The 17,344-nt window shown below is 51.6% G+C and overlaps 1 protein-coding gene across 4 annotated transcripts in view; it reads left to right on the top strand.

Moving 5' to 3' along the window:
- The window catches only part of LOC111162470 (olfactomedin 2), a 58,991-nt gene that overhangs the window by 34,275 nt on the left and 7,372 nt on the right, over positions 1–17,344 (top strand). The window contains exon 2 of one of the 4 annotated variants that reach the window (XM_022526914.1): positions 16,737–16,771. The exons of the other annotated variants lie outside the window; for them this stretch is intronic. Within the exon in view, the coding sequence (XP_022382622.1) occupies positions 16,737–16,771 (35 nt within the window). The remainder of the gene's footprint in view (positions 1–16,736; positions 16,772–17,344) is intronic. 4 annotated transcript variants of the gene reach the window in all.

The raw sequence follows: 17,344 nt of genomic DNA on the forward strand, positions 1-17,344 counted from the left end.
TCAAGAAAGCCTTGTAATAATCCTTGAAAAAGACCCATAAAATCCACTTTGATGAACTTCAGGTAATGGCATTGGAAAATAAAGTTCCCCTACCCTCGTTAATCCTGGGATACAAGACTCAGTTGCAGTGGACATTCAGAGGCCTGAGCTCCGTGAGTGGGGAGATGCTCAGGAAGAGGAAGCTTCAGCTAATGGATTCCTCAGCCAGTTATGAAGTCAAGCTCAGTCAAGGTGGAACCCGATACTGAGATAGACCAGGTTCAACTCAGGTTCCAAGACTGGGGATTAGTTCAAGTCCTGGGACGGAACAGGGATATACCCTTGAGGTCTTAAGATACTCCATGGTTGACTCTGAGACAGATGAGGGTCAGCCCCAAACCCTGGGTAGACAGAGACTAAACTTGGGGTCTAGGGAAAGACCCAAGATAAGCTTGAACAAATTCAGGTCCTGAGTACATCAGAGCTATAGTGGAAACCTGAGATAGACAAGGCCAAACCCACGTCCTGGGGTAGACCAGAGCAGAGCTCAGGATGACAGAAACAGAGAACGGACTTATCTTGGGGCAGATGAGGGAGAGCAGGTTTGCTCTGTGGGGATCTCCCGGCTTTTTGAGACTCCTCCCTTGAACTGTTGAGTACCTCTGATTAATAGCCATTGCAAGTGACATGGCATGTCCCAGGACTAATGAGGGGACATGAATTTTATTTTCCAGTGTAAGGTCATCCTAGGACCTGAGTTTGAGCCCGTGCAGGCCCATGAGCCTGGAAACATGCTCAGTGGAGCCGACAGCTTGGGAATGCCAAAGGTGGCCATCCATCCCTCCATGTTGACTGTGACCCATCTGGTGCAGACTAGAGTAGTCCCTACATTCCACAGGCATGTAACACACAGGGGCTCACACATTCACACTGCAGCAGACACACACACACACACACAGAGCCCCAAACCCATGCCTGTGCCTCAGACACAGCAACATGCTTTGCACAGATGTACACAGTGACACAACAGCCTCACACAAATCCTCATGTACCACATGCAGAGACTGCATCACGGTCTCACAGACACACGGTCAGCAGACCAAGGCAGCACACTCAGACACTGCCTCCCAGGTGACGACACTGTTGTATTTGTGACGATGGCATGATTCTAGGGGAGTGGTGTGCTCTGAGAACAGCGTCCCCCTGGAGGTGTGCAGTGCAGTGCCTTGCCTTTCACACTCACAGTCTTTCCCCCACAGTCTTGCACGCTCTTCCTTGTCCCTGGTTGACGCGTGCATATGTGTAATTTCATACACTCGCTGATGCTCACACATTTGGGCTATGTACCGTTGTGTGTTCTCGGCCACCCAGAGGTGCCACACATCCACGCACTCTTCAAATGAACTCATGCAGTTGACAGGGGTCTCTGCCTTGTATGGTTACTTGGGGACCCCAGCTGACATAGGCTTCTCATCAGCACACACTTCCACAATGGCTGAGACAGGAACGTGGCAAATCACGCAGTGGCTCTTAAAGCTGTCACCGGCAAGTCACCGACACTCACATGGCGTTGGTTAGAGGGAGTCATGGGGCCACGCTGGAGAAGCACAGCTCTATCATGTGCCCAAGAGAGAAGAAATGGGTAAGTTGTGAATAGTTGCATTGACCGTCACGGTCATTCACACATTCAGAGAGTTGCACGCTCACACCTGCAATGTCACACATGCACACTTCATCTCCTCCCGTAGGGACCCGCCTTTATGACCTGTCCCTCTCCTCGGGGCCAGGCACGGGGCTCCACATGCCCTCCCAGTGGCCTGCCTGCAGAGCTCCTTTGCCTCCTGGCACATCTGAGGGGCCTCCCCCTCCCTCCTGAGCTGGGGGTCCCAGGGTAATGAGTTTTCAAGCCAGAGCTGAGAAAACAACGCAGACACCTTCTCTGCCCCCGGAGTGGGCGGTATTTTTCCACAGACACTGGGGAAGAATAATAATAGGCATTGGGAGATCTCTGTATTGGCCGAGAACCTTCCCCGTCTTGCCAGCTGAGCTTGGAAGGGGAGCCCCGAGGGGAGAAGGCAAATCCGGAGAGACCCCCGTTCTCCCCACCCGCATGTCCTCCAACAACATAGGAGACCCCCTCCTTCCCCTCATGGCCCACCCACTCCTCCTTTCAACTACTTAAATATTCCAAGGCAGGAAGCTCATGAATATTTATAGGGGCCTGGCAGTGAGAGAGATAAAAAAAAAAAAAAAACATTTAGAATTTATGAACCAAGATCCGTCTATAAATAACAGGCCTGTGGCTGATGGGGTTCTTCCCTCACCCACCACATTCCTTCAAGTTCAGTTCCAACCCCATCCAAGCCTCCCGGAGCTACCCCCCCCCGCGCGCGCGCGCACACACACACACACACACACACACACACACACAGCTTGGCTGTGGTTGCACAAATTCCCATCCTCCCATGCACTGTCACACACCCACAGCGAGTACACAGACACGCGTTTGCACCTGCCTGTGGTCTGGCCCGCTGCCTCCCTTCTGCACACAGAGGCTCATGCAAAATCTGTTTGAACATGTCCGGGCGGCTTCCTATGTCCATGGTCAGGCAGTTACAGCCCCTCAGGCTCAGACCAGCCCACATGACACACAGTCACGCACAATCTCACACACCAGGGAAACGTCTGCGGCCCCAGTGCATGGGCCCATTGCCTGACCCGTGACCTCCCGCTGGGCCTTGGTTTCCTCATCTGTGTAAGGGGGACACTTCGAGTCCCTGCCTCCTAGCGTGTTTATGCAGAATTTTAACAAACCGATACCAAGTACCTGTTGTGTGTGAGGCGCTATTGTAGGTGCTGGTGACATAGCAGTGAACAAAAACAGGTAAAAATCCCTGCCTGGCGTTCTGGAGGGAAGAATGATAATACGTGCACAAACGTGTCAGAAGCTGGTAAGGTAGCAAGGGGGTGGGGAGTGGTGAGACGCTTGTACTTTTGACCTGGATGGGAGCCGTCAAGGAAGGGCTCTGGAAACCGTGACATTTAAGTAAAGATTTGAAGGAGGTGGAAGGACATTCCAGGCAGAGGGAACAGCCAGCATCAAGACTTGACAGAGAAGAAGCAGGCTCGAGGTGTTGCAGGAGCAGGGAGCAGACCCGCAGGGCTGGAGCAGAATGGGGGAGGGGGAGAGAGGGACAGGGGCAGGACAGGGCAGGGAGGGAACAGGACAGATTGCTCAGGGGCCTGTGGGCTGTGGTGAGGATTTTGCCCAGAGGAGCTGGGAGCCATAGAGGGTTGTAGAGAGTGGAAGATATGGCCTAAGGTTCTCACAGGCGCCCTCCGGCTGCTGTGGAGCCAGGCTGGCAGCAGGGGCATGAGGGCAGAGGCCCCTTCCCCCGGGAGATGACTGCTGAGATGGTGAGAAGTGAGTAGAAGAATGAGAAATTGTAAAGCTGTACAAGAAAGAGGCGATTAAAGCAGTCTCTAAGCGAATGCATTCAAGGATTCCTTGTTTAAGTCCAGAAATGTTTATTGAGCACGTACTGTATGCTGGGCACTGTTCTAGTTTGAGAACGCAGCAATGAGCAAAGCAATAAACATCCCTGCCCTTGGGGAGCTGACGGTATCGTGGGGGAGAGAGACAAGAAGCAAGATTCATTTTAAAGCAGGATCAAGGGGTAGTGCCCTTTTATGTGAAAAATGCAACAGAGAGAGCCTTGCAGAGCCTTGATGGGGCTGCACACGGAGACTGGTTGGACCGGGCAGAACTTGGGATGCATTTCGAAGCCAGAGCTGCTCTCAGGGTTGGCAGGTGGATTGCCTGTGTAGGTGGAAATGACAGAATGTGGTGCCTGGGTATGAACGTGAACTTTGAAGGGACACCCATACAGATACCGTTAGGTTGAATGTTCATTGTTTCCCCCCATCTTAGGTTGGGTTCCCGAGAAGCTGATCCCACGTCAGGGATTTGGAGCACATGGTTAATTGTGAGTGGAGGGTAAGGGAAGCAGGAGTGGGGAGGAGCTGGGTGAGGTCTCAGGTAAATTCTGGGCTTTCCCTGCTCCATGGGGGTGGAGGTCCCTCTGGAAGGTAACTTGGATTGCAGAAGGGTGGGCTTCTGGACCACCATGTCAATCCTGTTTTGGCTGCTCTGGGGGGCAGGTGATGCCTCTCAGGGTCTCCAGGGAGTGGTGATTCCCCAAAGCCAAGGGCAGGTCTCCAGAAAAGGTCGCAAGTGCTGGGAGCTCCCACTCAGCATCTGTGGGGTGGGTGTGCCCAGTGAGGAGACCTGGGCAGAGACCCAAGAGCCAGGAGCATCTCCTATACCCCAGGCTCCAACGAACAGGGCCACAGGAGCAAAGGGCATTTATGCCAATCGTAGCACGGATGTCTGACACCAGAACTGTTCTTAGCTCTCTTGGGATGAAAATCAGGCCAACTTGGCACCAGGGCTCCCCTGACACAGCTGAGGTCCTTTCTGGATTTATTAACTGCTGGAGACTCAGCCCTCTGCTTCCCAGACTTGTCTGGGAATTTCAGATGGGAACTGAGAGGAAGAGATGCTGCTCTGAAGCAGGTCGGGACAGCTCATTTAATTCTCCCGTGGTCCTATCAAAAGACACTGCTATGGTACCCATTTTGCAGGTGTAGAAACAGATGCACAGAGAGGTTAAGTCACTTGCCCAAGGTCACACAGCTAGAAAGTGGAGTAGCCAGGATTTGAACTCAGGTTTTTAGGTTCCGGGGTCTATGTGCTTCCAAACTACCCCCATCTGCCTTAGATCCCATGACTCCTTCAAAACCCAGAGCCCTCATACCCACCCTGAGAAGGAGGGGGAAGAAGGGAAGTGAGCCTGAGAGAGGGTGGCAGAGAGGGTGGGAGGAAGAGGTCCCATGGAGGACTCAGAGTGTGCAGGAGGCATTTGTTCATTCATTCATTCATTCATTCATTCATGTCCTGATGAGGCTTGCCTGCTCTGTCTAGCATGTGCTAGTTTGGGGGCCCCACTGGGAAAGTAGATGGAGCCCTGCCCCTGTGGAGCTCACAGCTTAGTAGGGCAAACAGACACCCACCCAGGCAAGTAAAGGTATAAAATGTAAGAACCTGGTGAGAGGGAAGGGGTAGGGAACTATGGAGACACACCATGGGAGAGGTCCCTGATCTGTCTGTAGGGATGGAGCAGCTTCCTGGAGGCGGTGATGTTTACTCTCAGTGCTGGAGGAGGCAGAGTTTGGGTAGCTGGCTGGAGGGCATCAGAGTAGAAACACCAGCATCTCTGTAGCCCCACAGACCTGTGTTTGTAATTCCAGCCCCACCACTTAATATATAAACCAGCAGCATTGTAAACAAAACAAAACAAAAAACATTGTACAAACATTTATTGAGCACCTACTATGGGCCAGGTGCTGTTCTAGGCATTGGGAACATGGTAGTGGCCAAGATCTGAGGTGTTTGTACTTGTACATTTGTACACTTGTACAAATGTACACTTGTACATTTACTTCCCCGTGGGAAAGAGCCACAGCAGCCAGCAAATGTATATAGTAAGGCATCTGCCATGACAAGCAGCAGGCAGGGAGATGGGGACTGAAAAGGGCCTCTTTAAGAAGGTAATCAGGGTGGGGCACCTGGGTGGCTCAGTGGGTTAAAGCCTCTGCCTTCAGCTCAGGTCATGATCTCAGGGTCCTGGGATCGAGCCCCGCATTGGGCTCTCTGCTCAGCAGGGAGCCTGCTCCCTCCTCCCTCTCTGTCTGCCTCTCTGCCTACTTGTGATCTCTCTGTCAAATAAATAAAATAAAAAATCTTAAAAAAAAAAAAAAGAAGGTAATCAGGGAATGTTTCTCTGAGTAGGTGACTTTTAAACTTTGCTCTTAACTATGGACAAGAAGGATCCAGCATGATCTCCGTCCCATCAGACTTATTGTGGCACAGGAAATGGGAGAGGTGACCCAAGCAAATGTTCTGTAAGTTTGTAGCTTGGTGGTTAAGACAACTTCAGGGAGAGGCGGCATGGGGCCACAGACCTGTGGGCTGGTCACTTACCTGGTGTCCCTCAGCTCTGTTCCCTGCCCTTTCTTTGTTCTCTGTACTGCAGGACAGTTGACCCCTGAAAACTACATCTCCCAAGTTCCCTTGCTCGCTGGCTTCCTGTTAGGTTCAGCCAGTGGGGGGCTGTGGTAGCAGATGGAGGTGGGAGGAAGAGAGAAGCTGGAGGATTTCTCCCTCCTTTCTTTGCCATAGGCTGTGGCCTTGTCTCCTCCTGGGTTCAGCTCCCACCTGCCCTCCACTCAGGGAGCCACGATTCCTGCTTAGTGGTCCGAGCTCCTGGGCTCCTCCCCTTGCCCAGCCCTGAAGCTTCTTGCCTTTACTATTCTTTTGATCACTCACTCCCCCAACTTCCCTCTTTCAGCCTCTCTGGCTCTTCAGTCTCACACTCGCTGTATTAAATCCCCTCCATGGAAACATCCAGCGTGGTGCCTGTTCCCCTTTTCCTTATCAGGCTCAGCCTCTTGACTTTTGCTCCCTCACCTTTCATGGTTCTTTGTATGGTTCAAAGCTCTGTGCACAGGCACTCATTTACATCCACGGCAACCCTGATTCACAGATGGGAAAACCGAGGCACAGTGAGTTCCAAGTCACTTGCCCAAGGTCACGTGTCTAGGAGGTGATACTAGGAGGTCATGCACTGTGCATGAATAGTGCCTGGCACACAGGCGGTGCTTGGCAAGGCCGGGGACGATAATAATCATTACATGGGGAGCTGGTCTCTGCTTAGTACTGAGGCTGGAGGTGATGCCGAAATGCCACCTGGGATGGACACCACAATGCATGCTGATTGAAGGCCCTTCTGGGACCTGCCACCTGGCAGAACAATCTTCAGGCTCCTGCTGGCTCCCGTCCCAGACCTGGAGGAGAAGGGGCAAAGGGCCTCTCTCTGGAAGCGTTGGCTGGGAGCAGCTGCTCAACGCTTAGCTGGGATCGATTTCCCTTCAAGTGGCCCATTCTCGCTAACAAAGGGCTCCGGTGACCCTGGTGGCTGTCACTGCCCCCTCCCCTCTGAAAGGAGGAAGTGTCTCGTGGCCGGACCGTTTTCTGTCTTTGAGATTCATTTCTTTGAGAGCTCTGGAAAACTTACAAGGATGGGCCAAGTCAGCCCTCCAGTGTGCTCACCTGGTGGACTTCTCTGTGTCTCTGTCTTGCTTGGGCCAGTCCATCCTCCATGATGTTCCCGACCAGATCCTTCCCTACTCATATGTGGTTATGGGTTGAACTGTGTCTCCCCACACCCCCAAACTCTCTCTCCTCTGCTCCCCTGTCTCTGATGGCTGCCATCATTGACCGGCTTCCAGCGGAGGGCAGGGGTTTCTGGGAGGCAAGAGCTGCAGGGATCAGCCTCCCAGAGCACAGAGAGGTTGCAGGAATGGGGAGAGGGAATCTGGACAGACTAGCAGAATACCCAGCTCACCTCCCGCCTCCCGATTTGAGGTTTGGCACTCCATTGCATAACTTTTGCATGTGCTGCGTCTCCTCTTACCAGAGTGGAACTGACATGAGGGCTGAGATCTTTGTCTCCCTTGCTGCCGTGTCTCCAGTGCCTAAAGCGTGCCGAGCACATAGCAGGTGCTCAGTAAATATTTGTAGAATGCCCATTTTTCCCCCCGACCCAGGTTTTTGCCCACACAGCTCCCTCTGCCTAGAACCCTCTCACTCAGCCTGTGGACTCCTGCCCATTCATCCAGTCTGTTTGGTTCTAGCTTCTTCCAGAAGGCTGTCCCTGAACCCTTATAACCAGGGTCCGTAGCCAGCCTCTGCTTACAGCACCCCATGTGGCCCTCAATACAGCACTTGTCGTACTGTTTTATATTCGCCCCTTCACTTGTCTTTCAAATACATTCGCTCCCTTAACCCTCAAAACAACCAACATTGTCATCACCCCCCCCCCACTTTGGAGAGAGAGGCAAACTGAGGCTCAGAGAGGGTAAGTACCTTGCCCAAGGTAACACAGAGCCAGGATTTAAATGCAGATTTAAAGGTCCCCCAGAGGGACGCCTGGGTGGCTCAGTTGGTTAAGCAGCTGCCTTTGGCTCCGGTCGTGATCCCAGCGTCCTGGGATCGAGTCCCACATCGGGCTCCTTGCTCAGCAGGGAGCCTGCTTCTCCCTCTGCCTCTGCCTGCCATTCTGTCTGCCTGTGCTCGCTCTCTCTCCCTCTCTCTCTCTCTGACAAATGAATAAATAAAATCTTTAAAGGTCCCCCAGATACTTGGCTGCCTTTTTGTGTTCTCTGTCAGCACCTATCTGTTTATTTTTATTCCATAATCAATTTTATCATACTCCCTTGTGTATGACATTGCCTGTGTTAAGCCATCTGAATCCATTAACAACAATCTCGATAACATCACTCCTATTCTTAGCCCCACATTACAGTTGGGGAAACGGAGGCTTGGGCTGCCTGTTGCTTGCCCAAGGTCACACAGCAGAGCTGGAATTTGAACTCAGGTGTCCAGCTCCAGAGTCGGAGCCCTCAATGACCATGCTCTGTGACTTCCCCGGGGCTGGAGGAACTGAACGCCCTTTATGGCTCACTTCCTCAAAACCCCAGGATGTTTGTCAAAGACGCAGCCAAGTGACAAAAGGTTTGGACCCCACATTAACTCGCCGCCCCCCGGGGTCGTACACGGAGCCAGTGGAAGTGGCTTTTCAGGCAGTGCTGGCTGCTGGCTGTCCCTGTGAGTTATTAGCCAGCAGGTTGGTCTCCTGTCACCTCCTGACCACACTCTCTAGCCTTCAAGGTTTCCTCCCTCCAGCCCCCACCTGGGAACCTCGCAGCAAACACCTCCATTTTGTGCAGGGGCGTCCCTGGCTATCGGCGCGAAATGCCTCAGCCAGCCATGGAAGATAAATTTCCCCCATGACGACCTTTTCCACATGCCGACGGATTGATTTCAGAAATCCATCCCCGGCCAATATGCCCAGCCCCAGCCCCCACCGCGGGCGCTGATGGCTGCAAATTTATGCCCAGTCTAGAAATTGAATTCCTGTAAGTCGAGGGAAGTGTCGGAAAAGCTCACCCAGGCTCATTTTTACTTCTGACAAACTTCAGGCGAGAGATTAAACCCGGGCCAGTGTCTTCCAGCAGTGGGGACTGGGGAGGGGGAGTGGGGATTGACCTCGACAGGGGCATTTTTCTCACGTCCCTGCGTTCAGCATCCCCTGCCAGGGCTGAGAAGTAAAAAGCAGCCAGACCTGCAGGCCTGCATGGCTAAAGGGGGTTCCCATTTCTGACCTGCTAATGTTAGAAAGAGAGCACACTCTGTGTACCCAAAGGCAGGCCTCCAAGTCCCCGTGGCAAATATTGAACCATTCAGAGGGATGGGAAATAAAGCTTCTAATTCATCTCCATCACCAGCCAGGCTCCTGCACCAGTTCCTGAGGCTGGTTTGGTCTCGGCAACTTTGTGGAGTTCTAATTAAGCTTCCTTGGGCTGTGACAGAGAGGACATCAAAGCATGGATGATTCCAAAGCCCCAAACCCCCACCCTGCCCCTGCCAGCGGCCCAAAGGCTGGGGAGGGAGAGGCAGAGAAATCAAGTGACAGCTCGGGGAGGAAGAAACCCATCTTGCAGGAAAGATCTCTCTCCCTTGCCTTGAAAAATGAGATGTCTGATGCAAATGTAGCTGCTTCTCTTTGGTACAAAACCCCCTAAATATTAAAGAAATGAATCTTTGATGTCTACAAAGAAAGGATCAAAAAGGAACCCTTCTGAAAAGAGAAGAGCTTTTATTTCACTGTGAACTTTTCTAGATCTAGCCTCTGGCAGGGATGCCTACAGAACACGGGGTGTGGGAGAATAAAGAAATAAATGATTGCCATTCATGTATTCATTCACTTAGGAGGAAGTGTCTGTGAAGCAGCCACTGTGTGCTAGGCATTGGGCGGTGTGCCAGGGAACCGCGGGGAGAAACTAAGACCTGGTTCCTGCCCTTCAAAGCCAGTGGGGCATGTGCAAAGTCCTTGACCACTAGTCCTAAAAACTGTCAAGCTCCTGAGAAACAAGAAAAGACCAAGAAATGATCACAGACGTGAGAGGAAGATGAAGGAGGAGATGAAGGAGGTGTGGGGACTAAACGCAATGTGGGATTCTGGATGGGACTCTGGACCAGGAAAAGGACATTAGTGGAAAACCTGGGGAAATCCCATAAAGTCTGTAATTTAGTCATAGTGGTGCACCAGTGTTGCTTTCTTAGTTTTGACAAGGGTACCATGGGCATGTAAGATGTTATCAACAGGGGAATTTGGGTGGAGGGCATATGGGAGCTCTCCATCCTATCTTCACAACTTTTCTGTAAGTCTGAAGTTATTCCAGAATAAAAAAATGATTTAGAAAAAGTCAGCAGGGCACATGGAACTATTCTAGAACATCGCTGGTTCCAGGTTGCTAGAAAAGGTCCTCCTGACTGAGCACGCAGTGTGCTGGGTGCTACAGTTGACTCCTGACATGTTCTAACTCCTCAACCTGATGACAACTGAGTGAAGTCTGGCTGTTACGACCACAGCTTCTAGATGAGAAAGCAGAAAGGTTAAGAAAGGCACAGAGGTGGGGCACCTGGGTGGCTCAGTGGGTTAAAGTCTCTGCCTTCAGCTCAGGTCATGATCCCAGGGTCCTGGGATCGAGCCCCTTATTGGGCTCTCTGCTCAGCAGGGAGCCTGCTTCCCTTCCTCCCTCTCTAACTGCCTCTCCGCCTACTTGTGATCTCTGTCTGTCAAATAAATAAATAAAATCTTTTAAAAATATTAAAAAAAAAAGGCACAGAGGGGTTAAGCTACTTGCTGCAAGTCACACAGGAAGGAACAGATCGCAATTTGGACTGAAACCAGCCTGTGCTGTTTAAACTCTAGAGCTCCCTGTCTGTGTGCATGTATTTATTGAGCAGCTACTGTTTCCTTCAGGGTCTGACTAAAGAAACATCTCCTTGAGGAACTGTGGGGATTTTAATTTGGGTAACTGGATACAAAGATGATGGAAGAGATATAAAACTAAACAAGGGTTGGAGATGAAACCCAGAGATTAGCAACAGCCAGAGAGTCTGTCTCCCCTAGGACTTGGGGTCAGATAGAAAAGGTGGTACAGAGCCCAGGAGTGGAACTATTAGTGAAAGCTGAAGCCACAAAGGGGATGTAGCCATGGCCAGAACACAAGACACAGCAAGGGGGGAAATACCCCTGCTTCTCCCTTTGTCCCACCCTCAGGTCTTCCCCGAATGCCTTCTATTGGCTGGACCTTCCTGGAAGCCAGAGAGCAAGGCAGTGTGGGAAATGTAGTTCCCAACCATACAGAGCAGGGGGAGCTGTCCAGCAGCTTACACCTAAGTGTGTGTGTGTGCGTTTGGGGAGAAGAGGACAGTTTTGATCTCCTTTTTACAAATGACAGAGGCTAAGTGATCAGCTTAGGAACTCACAAGGGGTGAGTTCCTAAGCTGCAAAAACACCCAGAATAGGGTCTGGCTCACAGGATGTGTGCCATTGATGTCAGCTTTACTGATAATGATGATAATGCTATTATCTTTATTATTATTTATTATAGTTATTATTATTATTACTACTACCACTTTCATGATGCTGAGGGACCTCTCTGCATAGAACGGGCATGTCTCATGGTCACAGGACTCTGTGTGTGTATGTCTCGTGGGGGCAATACTAAAAATGCCATTTAAAGGGGTGCCTGGGTGGTTCAGTCATTAAGCATCTGCCTTCAGATCAGGTCTTGGTCCCAGGGTCCTGGGATCGAGCTCTGTGTTGGGCTCTCTACTCAGCGGGAAGCCTGCTTCTCCCTCTCCGGCTCCCCCTGCATGTGTTCCTCCCTTTCTGCCAAATAAATAAATAAAATCTTTTTTTAAAATGCCATTTAAAGCATTGAAACCAGAACACCCCACTCTCTGAAGGCCCTAGCAGGTTTTCCCCATGTGAAGGGGAGGGGGAGAGTGTCCTAAGCAAAGAACAGAGTACAGACGAACGTCCAGTGGCAGGAAAAGGAAACTAAAATAACTATGGGGCGGAGACAGGCAAGTGGGGAGGCTCAGAATTTAGCTGGGCTCCTCGGGGTAGGACTAATGACTGGCTTTAGGCGGAGGGCACCTAGAGCCACAAAAGGTTCAATGTGTAAGTGAAGTGACATGTCAAAAGCCAGATCGGGCTTTTCGGGGGAGAGTGGATCAGAGCTGCAAGTCTTGAGGCCAAACTTCCACGGAGGGAGAGACTCTTCTCCCCTGAGCATCGTGGCTAAGATTTGAGAGTCTGGATTTGAGGATTCAAGGATTTAAGAGTATGACAGGTCAGGGTCCAAATCCTGGCTTAGATACTTATCCACAGCGTGAATTGGGACAACGGATGTGCCTCTCTGTGCCTCAGTTTTTCCCTCTGTAAAATGGAGCTAGTGTTAGTACCCACCTCGCTGCGCCAGGGGAGGCCGTAAGGGCTTGGCATGTAAAGCGGCTTAGTGCCTTCGTCTGTGTGGGCTCTAGAACACACGGGTACAGAAGGAGGGGCTTGAGCAGCCGACCGCTGTTTCTCACAGTCCTGGAGGCTACGGAGTCTATCGAGGTGTGGGGTGGGGGGATTCAGTGTCTGAAGAGAACCGGATTCCGGATTCCAGGCTCACAAACCACGCCCTCTCGCTGTGTCCTTGGGAGGAGGACGGGGGAGGGAGCTCTCTGAGGCCTCTTATGGGGCGCCCATCTCGCTCCCAAAGGACTCACCTTCAAATGCCATCACATTGGGGGTGGGGTTTCAACAGACGAATTTTGGGGAGACAGAGACATTCAGTCCATAGCAAAGGGCAAGCTCTATGGGTGTTAAATAAAATATGAGGCCTCGGTGGGGGTGCTCGGTGTCTGCTCCTCTCCTTCATCCATTCTGTGACTTTAAATCCCATCTCTCTGCAGGCAGCCCCCTGATGCACGTGTCAGGCCGGATTCTGGATTTCCATCCCCCCTCCTGCCCCTTGGTCTGCCACAGGCCCCTCCTCTAGCCTTCTCCATCTCAGTAAATGACACCCCGGTCCACCCACCCTATCGTTCATCTTCCTCCTCTTTCCTTCCACCCGGGTCTGGCTCCTCAGCAGATCCTGAGCTCGGGCCTCCCTGTCCCAATTGCATCTACCCTGGGGAGGCCTGCATTATGGTTCACCTGGACAACTGTGTGGTGAGCAGCAAGTTCAAAGACCCTGGGGTGATAAAGAGCTCAGGAGTCATAGAGGACATGAAAGGAGGCCTGGGAGACTCAGCAGGCTCAGGAGAAGGTTTGTTCCTGCCCCAAAAGTTCTCAAATAGGGTGTCCTCGAATGTTATGGGTGGGGATGGTGGGGACTTGTGCTTTCTCAATGCAAGCTTGAGTGATGACTGACGTGACCCTGGTATGAGAATCCGTCACCTTCATGCAAACCCCTGCCCATACACCCTACTTTTAGGGCTGTCTGCAGGAATTCGTGTTGGTTCTGATGCAGTGTGGGCCACACTCGGATGGAGTGGACTGAGTGTGTAAATACTTGTGCAAGGCAAGCCTTCCCCACATCGTCCTCGGACTTGAGTGGCAGAGGTCAGTCGGACTGAACGAACTGGGTCTCTTCCTGCATTTCCCAAGAGAGTCTGAGTCATTGATTACTGGTCCCCGTTGGCACTGTGATGGCAGAAACTAAGACATCCTGGAACATTAGTCTTGGCTTTACCTGGGGCTCAAGCGCTCGGGGTCTTCTGTCCCCAAGGCGTGGGTGGCTTCAGACGGTAGAAGGTTGTGCTGCACTACTAGCCTGGATAGCCGCTTGGGGCAAGATGGGAAGGAGGGAATGAATGAATGAATGAATGATGGGCTCACAGTCGCCCCCAGCCACAGGCTGTCGCAGGAAAAGCCCCAGGGGCTTTGGCTCTGGAGGCACGGGTGAGCTGATAACTGTCTTTAAAACCTGTCAAGCTTATCACTCAGGGGGGCATTTGCCCAATATCTCGAGGTCTGACAGGAGCAGACTGTCAGACTCTCAAGCCATCCGAAGGGACACGGCCCCTGTCATGGCTCAGATGTGGCAGACATGTCCCTGAGTATTCATCACGGCCCTTCTGCTGTCCCTGCAGTCAGGGAGAAGCTGTGACCACTTCTGAGCCCGCCTCTAGCCTGATACCACACAATCTCTGATTCCTCCTGAGGACAGACAGAAGCTGTTTCAGTGGCAGAACGGGAAACGCATGGTGGCTCTGTCAAGGGCTTTGCTCTCTGTCCCCCCGGCCACCCACGGTCCAGTCATTCATTCAACAAACATTCAGCATGCTAGGCCCCAAGGAATGTAGTCGGTGAGCCAAGCAGATAGGGGCAGAGGCAGGCAGGCGGAGCCAGTGGCCACCCCGTGAGGTCCTAATGGCCACTGTGATCAGGCCTTGAGGCAGCGGTGGGAAGGGAAGGCATGGAGGTGTAGACTGGAGATCTGAACCCTCTGCCCCAGTTTCTTCCCCTGTCAAAGGCCCGAATGACGGTGCCTGCCAATCACCTACTTACGGCTGGTTTTGGAAGAGACATTTACGCAAGAGCCCCCAGGAATGGGAAGGGTTAGCCCGGCCATGAGCTGGGACAAGAGTCTTGACGGCAGAGGGTCCAGCCAGGGCAAAGACCTGGAGGTGGGAAAAGCGGGTGTTTCAGGAAGACCCAAGGATGGACAAGAGACAAGGGCTGGCGGTGTAGACTTGTTGATTGCCGGCTGGCCAAGATGAGACAGGACTCCCCTCCGGGACAGGGAGCCGACTGAGCCACATGGGGCTGAAGACGGAGGAAGCATCTCCTCCCATCTTCCACGGGGCTCACTCCTCTCCAACATTGGCCTTTTGGGGCTGTTCCTCATCCCATGGCCTCAGCCCCAGCCCCACGGGACTCTCATCAGAGATGAAGTAACTTGCTCCAGAAAGAGGACGAGCCAGTAGCCAAGCAGGACCTAAACCCAGGCAGCCCGACCCCCAGACTCTGCTCTACCATCTGAGTAGGAGTGAGAAACATCTAAAGGAAATGAGTTGTTTCTTTCAGAAGCACCCCCCGCCAAGATTTTATTTATTTATTTGAGAGAGAGAAAGAGCGCTTGCACACGCATGAGCGCGAGCAGTGGGGAGGGGCAGAAGGAGAAGGAGAAGCAGGCTCCCCTCCAAGCACGGAGCCTGCCATGGGGCTCGAACCCAGCACCCTGGGACCATGAACTGAGCCGAAGGCAGACGCTTCACCAACTGAGCCTCCCAGGTGTCCCATGGCATACATTTGTTTAATTGAAAAAATATACAATGTGATAATTAGTTTCAGGTGTACAACATAGTGATTTGATAATTGTATACTTTATGCAGGGCTCACGATGAGAAGTGTAGTCACCATCTGTCTCCATATGACGTTGTTACAATAGATCAACTATGTTCCCTATGCTGTGCTTTTCATCCCTGTGACTTATTTATTTTATAACTGGAAGTTTGTGCCTCTTTATCCCCATCACCTGTTTTGCCCCTCCCCCCACCACCCGGGGTAAGAGTGTTGCTGGGAGAGATGCTGGTGACATCACAGGGACTCCTTTTTGGGAGGATCGTGGGAGAGATCCTTGCCTGTTCTCGGTACCGAAAATAGGGAAGCCAGCCCCTGAGCATCTGGCGCGTTTTTGTTTCGGGACACTAGGAGCCGCATAAATGACCAGCTTTTCCTTTTTGAGTTGGCTGCTAAGGAACTTGGAGCCGAATTTATGGCCTGACCATATGCTGGTTGTTCGGGTTTTAAAGGGATGAGTTGTTCTTAGCCTAATTTCTGGCTCTATGTCCCCACTTTTCCCTTCCTTCCTTGTCTCCCTTGCAAAAAAAAAAAAAAAAAATTTTTTAAAGGATCGAGAAATTTAGAAGATAAGACCAATCTGAAGATGACAATAAAAATTGCCACTAAACTCCCCTTTTCATGGCTGCATAGTATTCCCTGCTGTGCATGTGCAAAAGCCCCCTACCCTCAAACACTGCAGGGGGGAAATTCCAGTGGTCCAATTTGAAACAGCACTTTAAATGAGCATCCTTGTAACACTTGCGAGCTGGTCCACACGATTCCCCTGGGCTAAATTCTTCCTCTGGGATTGGCTGGGTTAAATGCAAATGCAGGAACCTTGAGGCTTTGGCTCAGGATTGGCAGACTGCCGTCCAGAAACATCGAATATCCTCTCAGCTATCTAATTGAAGCTATCGTGTGGTAGTTTACATATCCTTGTAAACCGCTTGGAGTCCTCTGGAACAGGGCAGGGTACAAATAAATACATAAGCCCCAAGCCACTTCTGCCTCCTGATTAAATTACCCGGCCTCAAATGCAATAATATCCCTGTCTTATTAAGAGGCAGCTGCTCGCTCTCTTCCTGCTGGCTAACCCCGGATGGCCAGTTCTCCATGGGTGGCTGCCCTGAGGTTCTATAGCCATCCCCCCGCCCCTGGAGGAACCAGGGACTGTGTTGGAACCAAGAGGGAGGTGGCAATGCTGGAGGCTGAGATGATGATTCCAGGTGTGACAGTGAGAATAATTTTTCCTGCGTGTCAGTCCTGGACCTGTTACGGGGACTGCTGCTTAATTGGGGCATCATCCTCAGCAAAAGTATTTGAAAGAAATCCCAGCCAGAAAAGACAATTTGAGAAACAGCTACTCGAGCTCAGAGCTTACCCGCTTAGAGCCCATTAGCAGGAATATCAAACTCAGAACCAGCAGCTCAGCCAAGAGAGCAGCTGGCTTCGCCAGTACATTTGCCACTTCTGAGGTGAGACAGGCCACCTGATCTCAGGTTTCTGTACCTGGACAGTTCCTGTGTTCTTGCGCCTGCTGTTAAAAGCATTTTTCTTAGGATGGGCCATTCTCTGTCCCTAGGACTGTTACCTCCCAAGAGTTCATGACCGAGGTTCCAAGCTAAACACAGTTAGAGAGCTGGCATTTGCACTCTTCAACAGGGAGCCTTTCAGGACATTTCCAGTGGTTCCCGGGGACGTGAACTTGACTGTGGATTTGAACTTGAACCTGCCAGGCGAAACTCGGGGATCTCTGCTGTGCTCAGATTTGGCAGCCAGGCCCCAGGCATTTAATTACACTGCTGCAGAGAACACTTCAGCGAGGTGCGTCCAACGCAGACAATTATTTTAGGAAAGCCGTGGAGGCCTTCTCTCCTTGCCACTTAAATCTTGGTTCTCTTTTACAATTCAATATTTCGTATGTTGAGAGAAAATGGCTTGTTTGCTTCAAAGGACACACTAGGAATTGTAGAAAGGAGATGTTAATTATGTTGAACCGGGCTGCATTGTCTCTGCACAAATGAGAATCTTGGAGGGGGGGAGGGGGG

Source organism: Enhydra lutris, unplaced genomic scaffold (genome assembly GCF_002288905.1).
Source record: "Enhydra lutris kenyoni isolate GAN:26980312 unplaced genomic scaffold, ASM228890v2 scaffoldscaffold92, whole genome shotgun sequence".
Classification (NCBI taxonomy): Eukaryota; Metazoa; Chordata; class Mammalia; order Carnivora; family Mustelidae; genus Enhydra; species Enhydra lutris.